General features: G+C 43.1%; 1 protein-coding gene, 1 long non-coding RNA gene and 1 pseudogene across 2 annotated transcripts in view; 2 read left to right on the top strand and 1 right to left on the bottom strand.

Moving 5' to 3' along the window:
* The window catches only part of ACE2 (angiotensin converting enzyme 2), a 51387-nt gene that overhangs the window by 9902 nt on the left and 23308 nt on the right, over positions 1-18177 (top strand). The window contains 5 exon segments of the mRNA NM_001123070.1: positions 4781-4939; positions 8891-8984; positions 9487-9630; positions 12440-12552; positions 15574-15679. Coding sequence (NP_001116542.1) covers positions 4781-4939; positions 8891-8984; positions 9487-9630; positions 12440-12552; positions 15574-15679 — 616 coding nt within the window.
* On the top strand, positions 376-1863 carry CXH4orf3 (chromosome X C4orf3 homolog; annotated as a pseudogene).
* LOC146394484 (uncharacterized) lies at positions 2941-5684 on the bottom strand. The gene is made up of 2 exons (XR_014835780.1): positions 5555-5684; positions 2941-3172 (listed from the first exon to the last, which is right to left on the bottom strand). It is a non-coding gene; the product is annotated as an uncharacterized LOC146394484 (long non-coding RNA).

Genomic DNA, 18177 nt, shown 5'->3' with positions numbered 1-18177 from the left:
GTTTTGATTTTGTGGGGTTGTACTGAGTAATGTGTATCTTGGCCCCAAGCCCCCAACAGTGGCTGTTGACACTTTTGCTCTGTTGGCTGCTGCTCTCCTGCCTTTGCACAGAGGCAGTATAGGATGTGGCTTATTTGATCTGTAATGGTTCCTTTTTGAATCCTACAGTTATGTAAATAACTGGATATTCTCCCATATATTCATCATTCAATTCCAAAAATTACAGGTAGCTATCAAGCACCAAGCTACTAGGTTGGTATGTATGAACTGACTTTGACTCTTTGTATAACTGCTAAGCTGTCAGTTTTATTTGGGCTTGGGAGCATTATGGTATGGCTATGGGATAAATTGTAAATACTGTTCAAAAGAATAGTTTGAGACGAGATGGAGACAGGCGCGGCCGGGGAAGGTGGTCTGAACGGCCCCCGGGGGCGGCGAGTCTTGGATGAAGCAGAGAGGCCGCAGCTGAACCATGAAGTGCAGCCTCAGTCCGGAGCAAACAGCTGTCCCAAACATTCCTACTGGTTGGATCTCTGGCTCTTCATCCTCTTCGACCTGGTATTGTTTTTCTTCGTGTATTTTTTGCCATGATGGTTCTCCTGATAGCTAAATGATTTTGGGCTCCTGGAGTGGATCCTGAAAGTGACTACACACAACAAAGAAGATTGTGCAGCAGAAGAATTTCAAATTCTAAGGGACCTTCCTTTCATTTCACACATTCTCTTATTCTTTTGGGGCACTATATTAAATTGGTAATGATCTCATCCATTCAGAGCTGTTCCGAAAACTAGACTCCGATTTCTGTTTAAAACCTTTTCAAATATCTGATGTCTTTACAGAAGCTGAATATAAAAGTATTTCTACATAAAGATTTACTGTGCTTATTAGGAAATACATTAATGTTTTTAACATTTTAAGGGTTAGCCAGGATTTAAATTAAGTGAACCTTGTTATGGTTGCCAGATTGGTACAGTCTTAGAGCAAGTATATAACATGCAATAATGGAAAGCTAGAGTGCATGTCCTCTTACCTGGATGCTTCCCCTCATTTGCTTTTAAGCTTTGGTGTGTTTCAAACCTATTTTTATTATTGTGGTTGCATTGAGAATGGTTGTGGCCAAAACAAGTTTTTAATAATGTCTGTAACTTATTTCAGCAAAGTCAGCATATTTACTCATTAACAGATATGTGAGCAGATATTTGGACCAGGTACAACAGTTAACCAAACCAACAAAAATTCTTGCCTTCATGGAGCTTACATTCTTACTTTTTATCTAAATTCATTAATATGTTAAATGTTATTCTAGGAGTGATCAGCTAGTGTGTAATCAGAAAGGTCACACTCCCAAAGCAGCTACTCTAAGTCTTCAGAATCATTAATATGTTAAATGTTATTCTAGGAGTGATCAGCTAGTGTTTAATCAGAAAGGTCACACTCCCAAAGCAGCTACTCTATTATGTAACAGACATCAGAAATGACCTGTCCTTATTATAGGGGTTTCCTTATAATGGGGTGATGTGTTATATATTGGAATTGTCAAATAGTTTGGGGATATTCCCCTCCCTCAGAAACAGGGCATAGATCAGATGAACTCTATCTACATCCTCTACTTTTTAGAATGGCATTTAGGTTAGCATAAAAGCTGGAATGATTTTGGAGGATTTTAGCCTAATGCTAACTATAAGGTTAATAATTATGCCTTCAGAGTATTGTTCCATCTGCCTGAAGAAACCTTTTATGCAAAAGTTGAAGCATCAAGAGAAAACAGAACTGGGATTTCATTGAGGATACCAAGCAGATTGTATGAATTATTTTTGTGCTGCTTGATAATACTTTTGTCCAATAAATGTTTGTTGTACAGGCAAAAAAAAAAAAAAAAAAAAAAAAAAAAAAAGAATAGTTTGAGATGGAACAGTAGGTCCTTAGGGGCCCGAATTCAATGCAACATAAAGCAATTTTTTGGTGATATCAAGTAAAATACTTGGAGTGTGGTAGTGATAAATAAAAGAAAGTAGATATCTTTAAAGTTCCCACATGCAGGGTAATAAAAAATGTATTAAGACTCAGCTTTTTGGGGATTATGAGTTGCTTCCAAACTATATTGAAAAGAAGAGTTCCCTTGGGAGTTCTCAGTGTGGCTCAGCAGTAACGAACCCAGCTAGTATTCATGAGGATGTGGGTTCGATTCCTGGCCTTGCTCAGTGGGTTAAGAATCTGGTGTTGGCATGAGCTGTGGTGTAGGTCACAGCTGTGGCTTGGATCTCGTGTTGCTGTGGCTGTGGTGTAGGTTGGCAACTGTAGCTCCTAATCAACCCCTGGCCTGGGAACTTCCATATGCTGCACATTTGGCCTTAAAAAGGCAAAAAAAGAAAAAAAAAAAAGAAAAGAAAGAAGAAAGAAGAAAGAATTCCCTTAATTTGGGATCAAAGTTTTACTAGAAATTTTGCTGGACAGTAAATTATCCTGGATTAGATGAAGAAGGGTAGGGATTAAGAAGTAGGAAGTTAACAAATCCCACTAGGAACCATGAGGTTGCAGGTTGGATCCCTGGCCTCGCTCAGTGGGTTAAGGATCCGGTGTTGCCGTGACCTGTGGTGTAGGTCGCAGACGCAGCTTGGATCCCATGTGGCTGTGGCTGTGGCTGTGGTGTAGGCCAGCAGCTACAGCTCCGATTCGACCCCTAGCCTGGGAACTTACATATGCCACAGGTGAGGCCCTAAAATGACACACACAAAAAAGAAGTGGTAGGTTGCATAGATGAGACTGTGCTGTAGGCCAAACTCCTCTTTCCATAGCTCACTTCTTCTCAGTGAGGCATGTTATAGAGAGGACCAGAGTGTGTTGGACACATTCTATGGTCAGTGGTTAAGGGCACTAACTTTGGAGGTAAACCTATCTAGCTTGACACCCTGGTTCTAGTTGTGCGAGCTAGACAGTTACCTGCTATGTGCCTCATTTCCCTCATGTTTGGTCTTATCTGAGACTTGAATTGGGTGAATCCACTTCCAAGCTAATGTGCTTTGTGGTAGCGTGCAGATGCTCGTATGCTGCTGGACCGAGGTCTTTAGGATGTCCTCAGAGGCCATCTTCAGTTCCTTGCTAGGTGGCCCTTTCCATAGTAGAGTTCACAACAGGGTGTCTTATGGCATCAAAATCCGCAAGGAAGAGTCTTCTAGCAAGATAAAAATTACAGTCTTATGTAACATAAACATGTACATCCTGTCACTTTTGCTGTATATTCTGCTTGTTAGAAGTGAGTCACAGGTCCTGCTCATGCTCAAGGGGAGGGAAGCACACAAGGGTGTCCCACCAAGAAGTAGGGATCGTGGGTCCCATCTCAGAGTCTGCCCACCACAAGATCTAGAACTCAGATTCTGGCAATGAGTTGCCAGCTCCACTATGTATTTTTCTTAGCCCCTTTTTATACATATGAAAAATGGAGATAGAATCATTTTCTATCTCATGGGGTTGTTAAATAGATGGAATGAAGTCAATTCTTTTGCGAAGTACCCTGCACCCGTTTATTCCCTACCTACTTTAAGGTCTGTCTTAAGTTCCACCTCCTCCATGAGGATTTGCCAAATCCGATCCCTATAAGAGGAACTGCTTGACTCCACCCATAGTTTATACATTATCATATGTTCTTAGGTTTCATTAATGACACATTCATGATGCATGTCTTATCTGTCTGTGAAAACTGTAAGCAAATTAAGGACAAGGACCTTTTTTTCCTGTAAGTGATAAAATAGCTATCATTTTTTAATGCTTAGGATGTATCAGGTACTCTGATAGGCATTTGGTTACTTGTGAAATTTTCTTATCTTACCAACGAACTTTTGAGATAAGTTCTACCATTACTCTCATTGTACAAACAATATAATTTGTGACTCAGAGAGGCTAAGCAATTTGCTCAGGGTCACACAGCTTTTCAGAGATGTCTGACTCCAGGAATGCAGTCCTTACTTGCCTCATATGCTACCTCTTGTATACGGTCTAGAAAAGTACAGTTTACTAAGCTGCTGCTCATTTTGAGCTTGGCGCATCGAGAGAAAACTTCACTAGATAAGTCTAGACAGGTCCACTTGCCTCCTAAGGTTCAAGATCGAGGTCAGGTGAATCCTGGCACCATCACCGGCTTATCAGTTTCTTTCACTGGTAGAAAAATCACCTTGGGTATCAAATGGCCATGTTCTGGGCAACTTTGATTGAGGATCATAACTTAAGATCAGAATCCCAGGTAAATGCTGGCACCATGGAGCTCACTGCAAACTGGTTCTCAACACCTTGAGGAGCTGTATTCCCAGTAAGCTTGCTCTGAGCTCTGCTGGGCTCTCCTTTTGCGCATTCATCCTTGAATTCTTTTTTTTTTTAAGTTAATTTACAAGGTTGTGATCATTTCTGCTGTACAACAGAGTGACCCAGTCATACATAGACACGTAGCCATTCTTGGATCCTTGAGCAGCTCACCCGCGTCATGGTGCTAAGGCCAGAAATTCCAGGGCCCCACAACATGTATCATCTGTGAGAATTCCCTTCTAGTTCTGGGGACAGGACCCTTGGGAAAACTAGGCACTAGGCCAGAAGGAGAGAGTGACCAGGAGTGGCTTGGTCCCTCTTAACCTAAGCCTTGACCTTTAGCAAAGCAGCGAATTAAATCACTCAGTCACTCAGGAAATACTAGATGTTCCACCAGATGTTCTTTGGACTGTATCTTCCGTTCTATCTGTTCAAGCGGTCCCATTCTAACTTTATTCATTTATTTTTTTTCCTGTCATTTCAGAATGATGCCAGGGCCAAATGGTCTGCCTTTTACGAAGAACAATCTCGGATTGCCAAAACGTATCCACTAGATGAAATCCAGACTCTCATACTCAAGCGCCAGTTGCAGGCCTTGCAGCAGAGTGGAACATCAGGGCTCTCAGCAGACAAGAGCAAACGAGTATGTGAAAATTCTAGCCCTGATCCCAAGAAGTGAACTATTCGGAAAATCGTAAACATGCTTATCACCCATGGCTGCTTCCTTTATCTGCAAAAATAGCAGTGCCCACCACAGAGAGAGCTCTGTGCCTCGGTAGGGTGGCCACACAGTGTATCGTCCAAGCCGGAATCCTTGCAGAGTGAAGGAGGATGCCGGTGTGCTAGGACACGTGGTTACAGTGGGACTGTCAGGGCACTGTGGTATATATGGACACAGTGACAGAGGTCACCTTCGCGAGGACAAGGCACTCTGAGGGTACTTAGTCTTTGTCAGTGCTTCTCAACTGGGAGTGATTTTTGCCTGCCAGGGGCATTTGGCAATGGCTGCAACATGTTTGGTTGTCAGAACTGGAGGGGGCTGCTGTGGGCATCTGATGGGCAGGGATACTGCTAAACACCACAGTGCGCAAGGAAGCCTCCATCACAAATCAAGTGTCGGTTAATTTCATTGATCCCATGCCCCAAAATGTCAATAGCGCTAAGGGTTAAGCTGGAGAAGCCCTGGGAGTCGTCAGATCCAGCCACCCCCACCCCACTTTTAACTCTTTTTTTTTAAATTAGCGTGTAGTGGACTTACAGTGTCGTGTCCATTTCTGCTGCATAGCGTTGCTCCCGGTCACACATATGTACACACTCTTTCTCATCCCATCTTCCACCCTGTTCTCCATCAAGAGATTGGCGATAGTTCCCTGTGCTCTACAGTAGCCCTCATTGCAGAGTTTCCATCTTAAACCCTAAGCTCTCCGTCCATGATGCTCCTCTACAACTTCTTTAGCAAGGGGCTGAACCAGCCCAGCTCAAACCACTTCAGTGGTGGGCAGTTCATCTCTTTCCGAGACATCAGCTCCACACGTGCGCCCCGCTAACCGATGGCAAGAGACTCCCTCCACGGAGAGTGAAGCGCCTTCCTTCCACTTGGCCCCTCCTTCGGGAGCCAGATTGCTCTCTCCTAATAATAGATTTTAAATACATGAAGGCAGATAATTTTTAAAAACAAGTTGAGTCTTTTCTTGTGTAGGCTAAGCATCCTTCACTCTGTCTTTTTTTTTTTTTTTTCATGCATTGGTTTCAAGTCCCCTAACCAGTCCTAGTTGCTGGCTTCATTTGTCAGGATCCTTGGACTGAACGCCTCCCTCTGAGCGGGTTCTGATCTGCGCAGAGGTGGGCAGGAACACGACATCCTGCATCTTGTGCTTTACATCTGCTAAGAGAGTCTAAGACTATGTGAGGTTTTCGGTTTGGTTTTCTGACGGTCAAATTCCGTGGTTGAGTCAAGTCAACCTCACTGTCAAGGACGTCTCCAAGTAACTTCCAGCAAAGTGGCCCTGAAAATGATACCTTTTATTTATTTATTTTTTTTTCTTTTTTTTGGTCTTTTTGCTATTTCTTTGGGCCGCTCCCGCGGCATATGGAGGTTCCCAGGCTAGGGGTCGAATCGGAGCTGCAGCCACCGGCCTACGCCAGAGGCACAGCAACGCAGGATCCGAGCCGCGTCTGCAACCTACACCACAGCTCACGGCAACGCCGGATCGTTAACCCACTGAGCAAGGGCAGGGACCGAACCCGCAACCTCATGGTTCCTAGTCGGATTCGTTAACCACTGCGCCACGACGGGAACTCCCTGATACCTTTTAAAACTCTCTTCTTAGGTAGGTGGTTTGTCTATATTCAAGAATGCCTAGGGAGTTCCCGTCATGGCTCAGTGGAAACGAACCTGATTAGTGTCCGTGAGGATTCGGGTTCAATCTCTGGCCTCACTCAGTGGGTTAAGGATCCAGCGTTGCTGTGAGCTGTGGTGTAGGTCACAGATGCGGCTTGGATCCCGTGTGGCTGTGGCTGTGGTGTAGGCCGGCAGCTGTAGCTCCGATTCGACCCCTAGCCTGGGAACCTCCATATGTCATGGGTGCGGCCCTAAAAAGACAAAAAAAAAAAATCACTGAAATGCATGTAAGAGCTTAAAGTGTGTGGCAAGAAGGGGAGACTCAAGGATGCACAAATATAATGGAGAGGAAGATGGGAGGTGGAAAAAGCAGGTAGAGAAAAAGACCAGGAGGGGTTTCGAGCCATGGTGAGGAACTTGGGTTTATTCCTTTGGACTATGGGATCTTGTTGAAGTGTTAAGCATGGGATCTATGGCATGTTTTAGGCGAATGGCCCTTGTGGCAGAGGGAAAGCATAACGAAGGGAGAACTAGGAGAAGGGCAAACACGGCTGTTCCTCCAGTGCTTCCTCAATCCGCTGTCGGAGAGCTGATGGAAGCTCCCTCCCTCTTACCTTCCTCTTTCCCTCCTTCCTGCCTTCCTTCCCTCCCTCCTTCTTCCCTGCCTCCCTCCTCCCTCTCTTCCTTCTTCCCTCCCTCCCTCCTTCCTTCCTTTCTTCTCTCCTTCCTTCCTTCCCTCCCTCCCCCGTGCCTCCCTTAGTCTCTCCCCCTTTTCCTGATCTTGCTTGATTTCTAACCCATCACAAATCAAGTTTTGGTTAATTTCATTGATCACATGCTTAGATGTCAGGGAAATATCAAATTGCTTATAAATGTTTATAAACCTCTGTTCTCTCAATTCTGTGCTTCTCACAGACTAGAAACACACTCTTTGCTGACTTGCCCCGGGCCGCGAACCATCCGTGCCATAGCACTGCTTTGCTCTGTTTCCTTTCTGCTCCTTTACCCTGTTGAACGTTGTCTCTGGGGAATCTCTAATTCACCTACTGGATTTTTTGGGAGAATTTAATCAAAAATCTGTACATGACCAACTATAATGGAAAAAATAAAAATCATTAAAAAAAAGTGTGCATGAATGCAAATAAATAAATAAATAAATAAATAAATAAAAACAAACCAGGGTAAAATCTAAACTCTTTAGTAAGGCGTAGAAGGCCTCTCAGGATCTGGCCCCTGCTTACCTCTCTCTTCTCCCATCTTCTGTGCCCCTCAGTCAATACCGTTACCCGAGTTTTCTCAATCATGTCCCTGCTCCCTGTTAATGACTCGTCTGTCTCAGTTTCTTCCGTCTTGTAGGCTCTGTCCTCTACCTTCCTTCTCTCCTGGACCAGTTCCCTCCAAGACACAACGCTCATGTTCCCCCTCTTTGAAGCCATTTCTGAATCTTCGGGTTATTAATTTTTCCACTCCTCCCATATTGCCACATCACTTTTCGGCCACAGTTATAGCACCTGTCACACTGTTACATAATCATTGATTGCATGACTGTCTCATTGTCACATGACCGTAGAGTCCCTGGGGACCAGTGACTTGTTCATGTCATAGTGTACGTATGACAGAGTAGTTGTTCAGTGAATGTGCAGTCACTAAAGGCTGAATAGAACAAGAAATGTGCTTTTCTGTGCATGTGTGGGTAAGAAACATTCTTGAGATTTTGGTAGATCTGTTTTTGTTTCTGTTTTGTCTTTTTAGGGGCGCACCCGAGGCATATGGAGGTTCCCAGGCTAGGATTTGAATTGGAGCTGCAGCTGCCAGCCTACACCACAGCCACAGCAGCACCAGATCCAAGCCGTGTCTGTGACTTACACCACAGCTCGCAGCAATGCCGGGTCCTTAACCCACTAAGCAAGGCCAGGAATCGAACCTGCGTCCTCATGGATACTAGTCAGGTTCGTTAACCACTGAGCCATGACGGGATCTCCAGATCTGGTTGTTGTTGTTTTTTTTTTTTTCTTCAGTTACTTAACATATATTCATCATGTGCTTATAAGACCAGTCTACATTTAGTTGATGGTGGGGAAGTTTAGCTGCAATATTCCTACCCTGCATAAAAGAAGAAACTATGCAGAAAAGATGTGAACTGCTGTGTTTTGAGGCCTAAAAAAAATCACATGAGTGATAGCATGTCTCTACATTAGCATCCTCTTTAGTAAATTTTCCATTTTAACATTGTGTGTTATCTTTCACTTGCAGTTGAATACAATTCTAAACACAATGAGCACCATCTACAGTAGTGGGAAAGTTTTGGACCCAAATAATCCGCAGGAGTGCTTAGTACTTGAACCAGGTAGGCTCTGAATTTTGAGCAGTGATTCTAAGTGTCCCTTTTTTCTTCCAAGCTTTAAAAATGAGATTAATTCGCTGATGGCCTTGTGCCTTTCAGATGGATAGTCCAAAGAGGAGAAGATTCCACTTGTGTGGATTTCAGCACACAGATGCTCTTTTAAGTTTTAACAAAACTTCACTGTAAATCTCATGACACTCAAGTAATTTAATTAAGTGAGTAGCTAAATGACGTCCATGGTTGAGTAGTATGCCCATGCATCTTTAGCTCTAAAACATGTTATCGGATGTTTAAATTCTCATTTTGTTCAGGGCCTATTTCTCTGCAGGGATGTCTTGGCACCATAGTGAGGACGAGGAAATTAATGAACCACGAGGTTTCATTGAGCACCTTTATGACCTTGGCGTCTGCCAGCCTTTTAATTCTTTAAATTCCGTATAATTCTTTACAAATAGACATTTTACAAATGCATGTTTGTTTCCCTGTGGGTGCTTCGTGATCACAGGTTTGGATGAGATCATGGAAAACAGCAAGGACTACAGTCGGAGGCTCTGGGCTTGGGAAAGCTGGAGGGCTGAGGTCGGCAAGCAGCTGAGGCCGTTGTATGAAGAGTACGTGGTCCTGGAAAATGAGATGGCAAGAGCCAACAGTAAGTGTGCCCAGCTGTGCAGGTTCCGAAGCCCTCGGCAGGGCCGTGGGGCTATTTCTCATGGACCCCAAGCCTGAGGGGCATCCCTTAAGTAACACTCATCTGCTGAACAATTTGAGGAGAGCACTGGGGAGTAAAGAACGTGTATTGACATTCTATAGTTTACACGGTGCAGGAGTGAGACCCAGTTACCAAGTTTCAAACAGATCTGTTGTCTGGGACGATCTCAGGCCCCCAAGGGTTCCTGAGGTCATTTGGGGATTGATGGATTCTATTTATCAGAGAGGATCAGAGACAGAGACAGCGTCTCTCACCTAAACTCCCATCTGGCCGCCATTCATTTTCAAAATTTATTTGTGTGTTTGCCTCAGGCTGGTGTCCCAGAAAGAAACAAATCAAATTAGTTTAGGCTGGAAACCTATTATTTTTTGCAGTTGTAATTATAATTATAATTATAATTCAAATCATGTGGTCATCAAAGTCTTAATGGGGGAGGGCATTTCCATATGTATTAGTCTCCTGCCCAAGACGTGAGCTGAAGTTGAGGCATTATGAATAATTTTATACTTGGGTGATTCACTGCCTCCTGGGGTTGAGAAAGGCAAAAACATTTCATCTGTTCTTTCTAAATGTCCTTCATCACCTCTTAAACTCAGATTCTCAAGCCATAGGCAATCTGGAGACAGTGGCCCGTTGCCACATCCTCCCGTCCAAATATTTACCTCTCTCCTCCTCTTCCAGATCATCCACTGCCAATATGCATGTAAAAATAAAAATTGTTAAAATACATTTACAAACATTGCTAGTTATTACCCTACTACAAGTTCGTGTTTCCTGATGATGAGACACTACACAAAGCACCCAGAGATGTGTACATAGAATTTGCCAGCAAACACAGGCCCACTATGGCCATGTCCAAGATGCGTTGGGTTAGATTTGAAAACATAAAGCCCTGAACAAAATGAGAATTTAAACATCCACTAACATGTTTTAAAGCTAAAGATGCATGGGCATACAACTCAACCACAAAAAGCCAAACATCCCAATCGAAAAATGAGCAAAAGACCCAGATAGACATTTCTCCGAAGAAAACATACAGACGGCCAACAGGCACAGGCAAAGATGCTCGACATCACTAATTATTAGAGAAATGTCAATCAGAACCACAGTGAGGTATCACCTCACACTGGTCAGAATGGCCATCATTAAAAAGTCTACAAATAACAAATGTTGGGGAGGGTGTGGAGAAAAGGGAGTCCTCCTACACTGTTGCTGGAAATGTGAACTGGTGCAAACACTATGGAGAACAATATGGAGATTCCCTAAAAAACTAAAAATAGAACTACCATATGATCCAGGAATCCCACTCCTGGGTATCTGTCCGGAGAGAACCATAATTTGAAAAGATACATGCATCCTGTTGTTCTTTGCAGCACTATTTGCAATAGCCAAGACATGAAAGAAACCTAAATATCCATTGACAGAGGAATGGATAAAGATGACGTAAAAGGAATGAAATATTGCCATTCTTAGCAATATGGATGAACCTAGAAGTTATCATACTAAATAGAATAAGTCAGACAAATACCATATATCACTTATATGCAGAATTAAAATATTTTCTTTTTAGGGATGCACCCGCAGCACACGGAGGCTCCCAGGCTAGGGGTCTAATCGGAGCTACAGCCGCCAGCCTACACCACAGCCGCAGCAACACGGGATCCGAGCCTCGTCTGTGACCTACACCACAGCTCATGGCAAGGTGGGATCCTTAACCCACTGAGTGAGGCCAGGGATCCAGCCCACATCCTCATGGATGCTAGTCGGGTTCGTTAACCACTGAGCCATGATGGGAACTCCCTGAACTTATTTTCGAAAGAGAAACAGACTCATAAACTTTGAAAACAGAATTATGATTGCCAAAGCGTAAGGGCTGGGGTGAGGGAAGGATAGATTGCGGGCTTGGGGTTGGCATATGAACACTATTGTATGTGGACCGGATGGTCACCGGGGACCTGCTGTACAGTACAGGGAACTCTACCCAGTGTTCTGGGATGACCTGGATGAAAGAAGAATTTGAAAAAGAACGGCTATGTGTGTACGTGTGGCTGAATCATTTTCCTGTACAGCAGAAATGAACACAACATTGTAAATCAACTATACTTGAATAAAATTTTTAAAAATAAAAAATAACATTATAAACCAATGTTACTTCACTAAAAATAAAATAAAAAAACAGCAGGATAAACACAAGGGAATTTGACAGAAGGAAACAAAAGCAGAAATTAACAAAATAGAAAACAAAGACATTACAACGAATTAAGAACTCATTGTGACTTAATGAGTATTCTAAAAGATGATGTGTTCAAGAAAATATGTGCCAAAATTTTTAATAAGTGTACAATTTTATAAAAAAAAAAGAAGAAGAAGAAAAGGCTAAAGATACGAACTGACCCATGCAGAGAGAAGAGACCCAGGGCTAGGAGGTGAGGAGTGCGCCTCTGCCCCACCAGTTGTGTGACCTCGGACAGGCCACTTAACCAGCTCAGAGCAGGGCTGTTCACCCACGCCACGAGGATTATGATCCTGGCCTTCTTGTGGAGTTTTTGTGCTTATTAGATGAGATAGTGAATTAAATTTCAGACACATCAGCTAGGCTTATTATTCATTTGCATCCCTTTGAATTGCTATTTAAAAGGGTAGGAGAAATGTCACACATCTTTGGAAGTCCCAGGAAGGCTATTGTAGGCATTCTGTGCTTTACCTCCTTCTTTCCAGGTGTTCTCATCTTTCTTCTTTTACAAAACAGATTATGAGGACTACGGGGACTACTGGAGAGGGGATTATGAAGTGACAGGGACAGGGGACTATGACTACAGCCGTAACCAGTTGATGGAAGATGTGGAGCGAACCTTCGCAGAGGTAACGAGGCACCACCCACAGAGACGAATGTAGGGCAGCGCACCGGACAAAGGGAAAGTGACCAAAAGCATTCTGGCTTGTTCTTAGCACACTAGCTGGTCACTTCCAGGCCTCAGAATTCTGGAATATTAGAGCTTGCAAAGCTTGTAAAAGCATCGCAGGGCAACTCCTGCAGATGATCAGAATTGCTCTGCTTTCTTCCCCTTTCAGTCACTGACCAGTAATTACCACTAACAGGATTATGAGAAGGAAAGATTATAGGAAGGAATGGGTTTTTTTTTAAATTTTATTTTAGAATTTCTTGGAATGTAGTTGACTTAAATGTTATATTCGTTGCAGGTGTACAGCAAAGTGATTCGGTTATACATACACATTTATCCATTGTTTTTTTTCCCCACATGGGTTATTACAGACTCTCGAGTAGATTTTCCTGTGCTCTACAGTAGGTTCTTGTTAATTATCTATTTTAAACCATGGTGTGTTTATGTTGTTCACCCTCCCAATTCCTACACTGCCCCCCATGTCCCCTGTGCTAACCGTAAGATAGGTTTCTTTTAGATTATAAGGAGGGGTGGTCTTCCTTTCTTAGTAGAGCCACGGGTTTGCTTCCTTCCTTGGGACAGTTGATACTGTTGTCTCCTTATCTTGACTAAGGCAGACTTTCTAGGGCAGGGGGAGACCTGTGAGTAGAAATGACCCGTGGACACTTCTCAGTGTCTCCTTCTGCCCTCATTTTAACCCCCACATCCCCCAGCCCTTATGTTGGGCCTTCACACTTTTTATGTGAAGCTATTCTGTCATAGCCATAGTTGTGGGCAGAGCTATCAAAAATGGAAGGCGGACAAACAAGCCCCCCCAAAAAGAAATGGGTAAGAGATTTGAATAAGCACATCATCAAATAAGTTATGCAAATGGAAAATAAGCAAGTAAAACCATGATTTAAAACCACCACAAATAGCACTACCGTATGACCCAGCCATCCCACTGCTGGGTATATATCTAGAGAAAACCGTAATTTGAAAAGATACCTGCACTCCAGTGTTCATAGCAGCACTATTCACAATAGCCAAGACATGGAAACAACCTAAATGTCCATTAACAGAAGATTGAATAAAGAAGAGGTGGTGCATATATACAATGGAATACTTCTCAGGCATAAAAAATGAAACAATGCTATTTGCAGTAACACGGATCAACCTAGAGATTCTTATAGTAAGTGAAGTAAGTCAGACAGAGAAAGACAAATACCAAATGATACCACTTAGATGTGGAATCAAAAATAGGACACAAATGAACTTACTTACAAAACAGGAACAGACTCAGAGACTTTAAAAACAAACTCATGGTTACCAAAGAGGAAAGGGGAGAAGGGATAAGTTAGGAGTTTGAGATTCACACACACCTATGAAATAGATAACCAACAAGGACCTGCTGTCTAGCACAGGGAACTATACTCAGTATCTTGTAATAACCTCTGATGGAAAAGAATCTGAAAAAGAGCAGATCCATGTAGCTGAATTACTGTGCTGACACCAGCAACTAACACAACATCGTAAATCGACAACACTTCACAAAAACAAACAAACAAACAAACACCTTACTCTACATCCACCAGCATGGCTGTGATTAAACCAACTTACAATACCAAGTGTTGATGAGGCTGTGGGGACACTGAAGCTCTCGTACACTGCTGACAGAAATAAAAAATGGTGCGGCCACTTTGGAAAATGGTTTGGCAGTTTCTTAAAAGTTAAACACATGCTTCCCATAGGACGAAGGTGTCGTTCCCTCTTAGCGATCTATGTGAGAGAAATGAAAACATATAGCCATACAAAAACTTAGACACAAATGCTTATAGAAACATGACTCACAACAGCCCCAAACTGGAGACAACCTGGCCATCCCTCAACTGGTGAATTTTATCCAAGAGATACCACATGAAGCAAACTCTGATGTAGTTATACAATAAAATGCCACTTAATGATAAAAAGGAATGAACTACTGATGCATGCAACAACACAAGGGAACCTAAAAAATGTAATGTTAAGTGAAAGAAGCCAGACACAAAAGGTGACAAATTGTATGACTTCATTTATATGAAATGGGCAGAACCGGCAAAGCTATAAAGAAGAAGTTCCTATGTGGTGCAGCAGGTTAAGGATCTGGCGTGGCTGCAACTGTGGTGCAGGTCACATCTGCAGCACAGGTTTGCTCCCTGGCCCGGGAACTCCATATGCCTAGCGGCGGCCAAAAAAAAAAAAAAAAAAAAGAAAGGGTAAATTTTATGATATGTACATGAGACTTCAATTTAAAAACAAAGGAAGTAGGTGGCATCTGAAAAATGATTTTTTTGGAGTTCCCTGGTGGCCTAGAGGTTGGGGATCTGGTGCTGTCACTGCTGTGGCTTAGATCAATGCCGTGCCTCAGGTTCAGTCCCTGGCTTGGTAACTTCTGCGTGCTGTGGGCGTGGCCAAAGAAAAATAATAATTTTTTTTAATTTAATTTTTTTTGTCTTTTTGCCTTTTCTAGGGCCACTCCCACAGCATATGGAGGTTCCCAGGCTAGGGGTCTAATCGGAGCTGTAGCCACCGGCCTACGCCAGAGCCACAGCAACGCGGGATCCGAGCTGCATCTGCAACCTACACCACAGCTCACGGCAACACCGGATCCTTAACCCACTGAGCAAGGCCAGGGATCGAACCCCCGCAACCTCATGGTTCCTAGTCGGATTCGTTAACCACTGCATCACGACAGGAACTCCAAAAAGAATAATTTTTGCATCTACCTTCCTTGCAGGATCTGGATCCCCCAGGTGTGTTTATTGCTTTATGTAATGGAGCTAGTCATCATTGCTGTCTGGGAAGAAGGAATGCTCTCAAACTCGCCAGAATATTTGAGAGGAAGAGAAATTAGAATTTAGGGAACTTCTGCTTGTGTAAAGAAGCTCCTATTTTTAGTGTTGGGGACTGGAAATTGGAGTAGGCTACTCGTGGCCTTAAACTTTCTTCCTGGGCTTTTCAGATCAAACCATTGTATGAACATCTTCATGCCTACGTGAGGGCAAAGTTGATGGATGCCTACCCTTCCCGGATCAGTCCGACTGGCTGCCTCCCTGCTCATTTGCTTGGTAAGAAACTCCAGGAATTCTTTGTGTACTTTGCTCTTTTTTGGATTGAGGCCCAACTTTTGAAAAATTCTATGAATGATGTTAGTAACATCAGAGAAATCACATTTTGAAAGCACTCTCTTGAATAGAAAAGTCGTTTAAAATTGTTCTCTATTGTATTACCTTATACATAAAGTGTTATTATATTGGCCACGGTCCAAAGGATAGAGGGGTTAAGATCACTAGAGAAACGAGAGTGGAAATGGAGAAAAGAAGTTTTATTGTTCAGGGTGGTTGGCTAATCCCTGAGGTGGGATTTTAGTATCACATTGTCCACTGGGTTGGCTGGGAGTGATCAGGGGTGAGAGAAAGACTTCTAGATTTAAGGTACGGCCTGAGCGAAGGCTTTAGAAGTTCATTATTCAACCACAATAATTTCTTTTGCTGAAAGAACTTGGTTTGGAATCATATGAGCAACGAATGGAATCTTCATCATGAAAGAAGATGCCTCGCTTAGAAGAATCAGTCTTCCAAGAACTTTGGATCCTGCCTTGAGGCCTTTGTAGACCATTCAACACCTGGGACCCTTTATTGAACCTGCTTATTCCCCCCAGAGTGGCCATCCCCCCCACCCTCTCCCTCCCCCCAGGAGCTGAGGCCACGCATACAGAGCATGCCTAATGCAGTCCAGCTAAGCTGCTGGTGGCTAATTCTTCTCCACAGCCAAGCCTTTCTTAGCAGGGGAGACGATGGGCAAAGGACCTGTGGAGACTCTTCCCTGTAAAGCAATATGCAGATACTCTCTACAGTGCCTTTGGCAGGCATTCTTTGCTAATTCATTTTCTGTCTAAACCCATCTGGTGTGATGTGGCTCTTTCTTCCTTCCAAGGTAGGCTAATTTATTACTACATTGTAGCAATTTTAAGAAAGTTCCAGCTTCTGTGGACCTGAGTCCACACCTCTTTCATTTCTTCCATTCGTTCTGCCCAATTCCATGCTATGAGGTGACCTAAAATAGGTCCATTCTTCTTCTACAAGGTGGCCTTCCAGAGGTCTGTGAGTAAATGCTGCCAAGGCAGCGCATCCTGCCTGGCAAGGGATTAGGTACGCAGTGTACTTCGGTGAGTGTTAGTGTTATCATCATGTACGCACTATTGTCTTCTTTCATGTTAAATAGCCTACACAAATTTCCAGTCGTTCCTTAAAATCTCCTTCTTCTACTTGGTCTCCTTTGGACAAGCTATCTTTTGTTGACGTCCCTCTTCAAATATGCTCACAACCGAACCGTTACTCCCGATGAGTTCTGACCACCAGGGAGTAAAGATGGTGCCATGGCTTTCTCTGTTCTAGAGGCTGTGATTCTATTCATTTACAAATCTTAAGGTCACATTTGTGTTTTCGAAGCCACGTCATGCTGCTTGTTGAGTCCTTTTTAGTCTTTTACATGTGGGCTATGTTTCAGCCTGATGTCACCTGTAACATATATATATATATATATATATATATATATATATATATTTTTTTTTTTTTTTTTTTTTTGGCCGTGCCTGCTACATGTGGAAGTTCTCAGGCTAGGGATCAAACCCCCGCCATAGCGGTGACCTGAGCTGCTTCAGTGACAACACCCCTGCGTCATCCTTAACCCACTGCGTCACGGGGGAATTCCGCATATTTCTATAATAGATAGATATTTCTTTAAAATTGAAGCCTAGGACTTTGCATTGATTTCTACCGAATTTGATCTTTTAAAACATGAGTTCATCAGTGTGTTCCTCTGTCATTATTTCGACCCATTCCCTTTGTGCCAGGATTCTGATCCTGCTATTAGATTGACTTTTTTCCTAGATCCATTTCCCCTTTTAGGGTTTCTGGCCTTTGGAATCCAGTTGAACATTTGCTCAAGATGTTTGAAAACACCCAGTTGAGTGTATTATTATAGTATCGTAGTAAAAGTAGAATTTAGTTACTAGTTAGCAGAGAATCCTGAATATTGTATGATCTCTCTTGAATCCAGTATTAGAGACTACTAATAGTTTAATTTGTAGTATTTTGTCCCATGGATAATGGCCTATTCAAATCTGTTTCTTTTTTTTTTTTTTTGTCTTTTTGCTATTTCTTGGGCCGCTCCCTCGGCATATGGAGGTTCCCAGGCTAGGGGTCCAGTTGGAGCTGTAGCCATCGGCCTACGCCAGAGCCACAGCAACGCGGGATCCGAGCCGCGTCTGCAACCTACACCACAGCTCACAGCAACGCCGGATCCTTAACCCACTGAGCAAGGGCAGGGACCGAACCCGCAACCTCATGGTTCCTAGTCGGATTCGTTAACCACTGCGCCACGACGGGAACTCCCAAATCTGTTTCTAATGTATAGTAGCTGTGATAGCTCATATACTTAGTAAAAGGGTGCCTTCCAAATGTAATTTGAAATGTGAGAAACAAGGATGATTCCCTAATAAGCTTTGCCTGACCACATCATCGCCTACCATTTTAACCTTTTAGAGGAGAGAGAAAAGGAGGGA

The sequence above is a fragment of the Sus scrofa genome, chromosome X, assembly GCF_054392235.1.
Source record: "Sus scrofa isolate SSC_HxYL_T2T_F1_AM1 chromosome X, Sscrofa_HxYL_maternal_Yorkshire_Landrace_v2.0, whole genome shotgun sequence".
Lineage (NCBI taxonomy): Eukaryota > Metazoa > Chordata > Mammalia > Artiodactyla > Suidae > Sus > Sus scrofa.
This window is presented reverse-complemented; position numbering and strand designations above follow the sequence as displayed.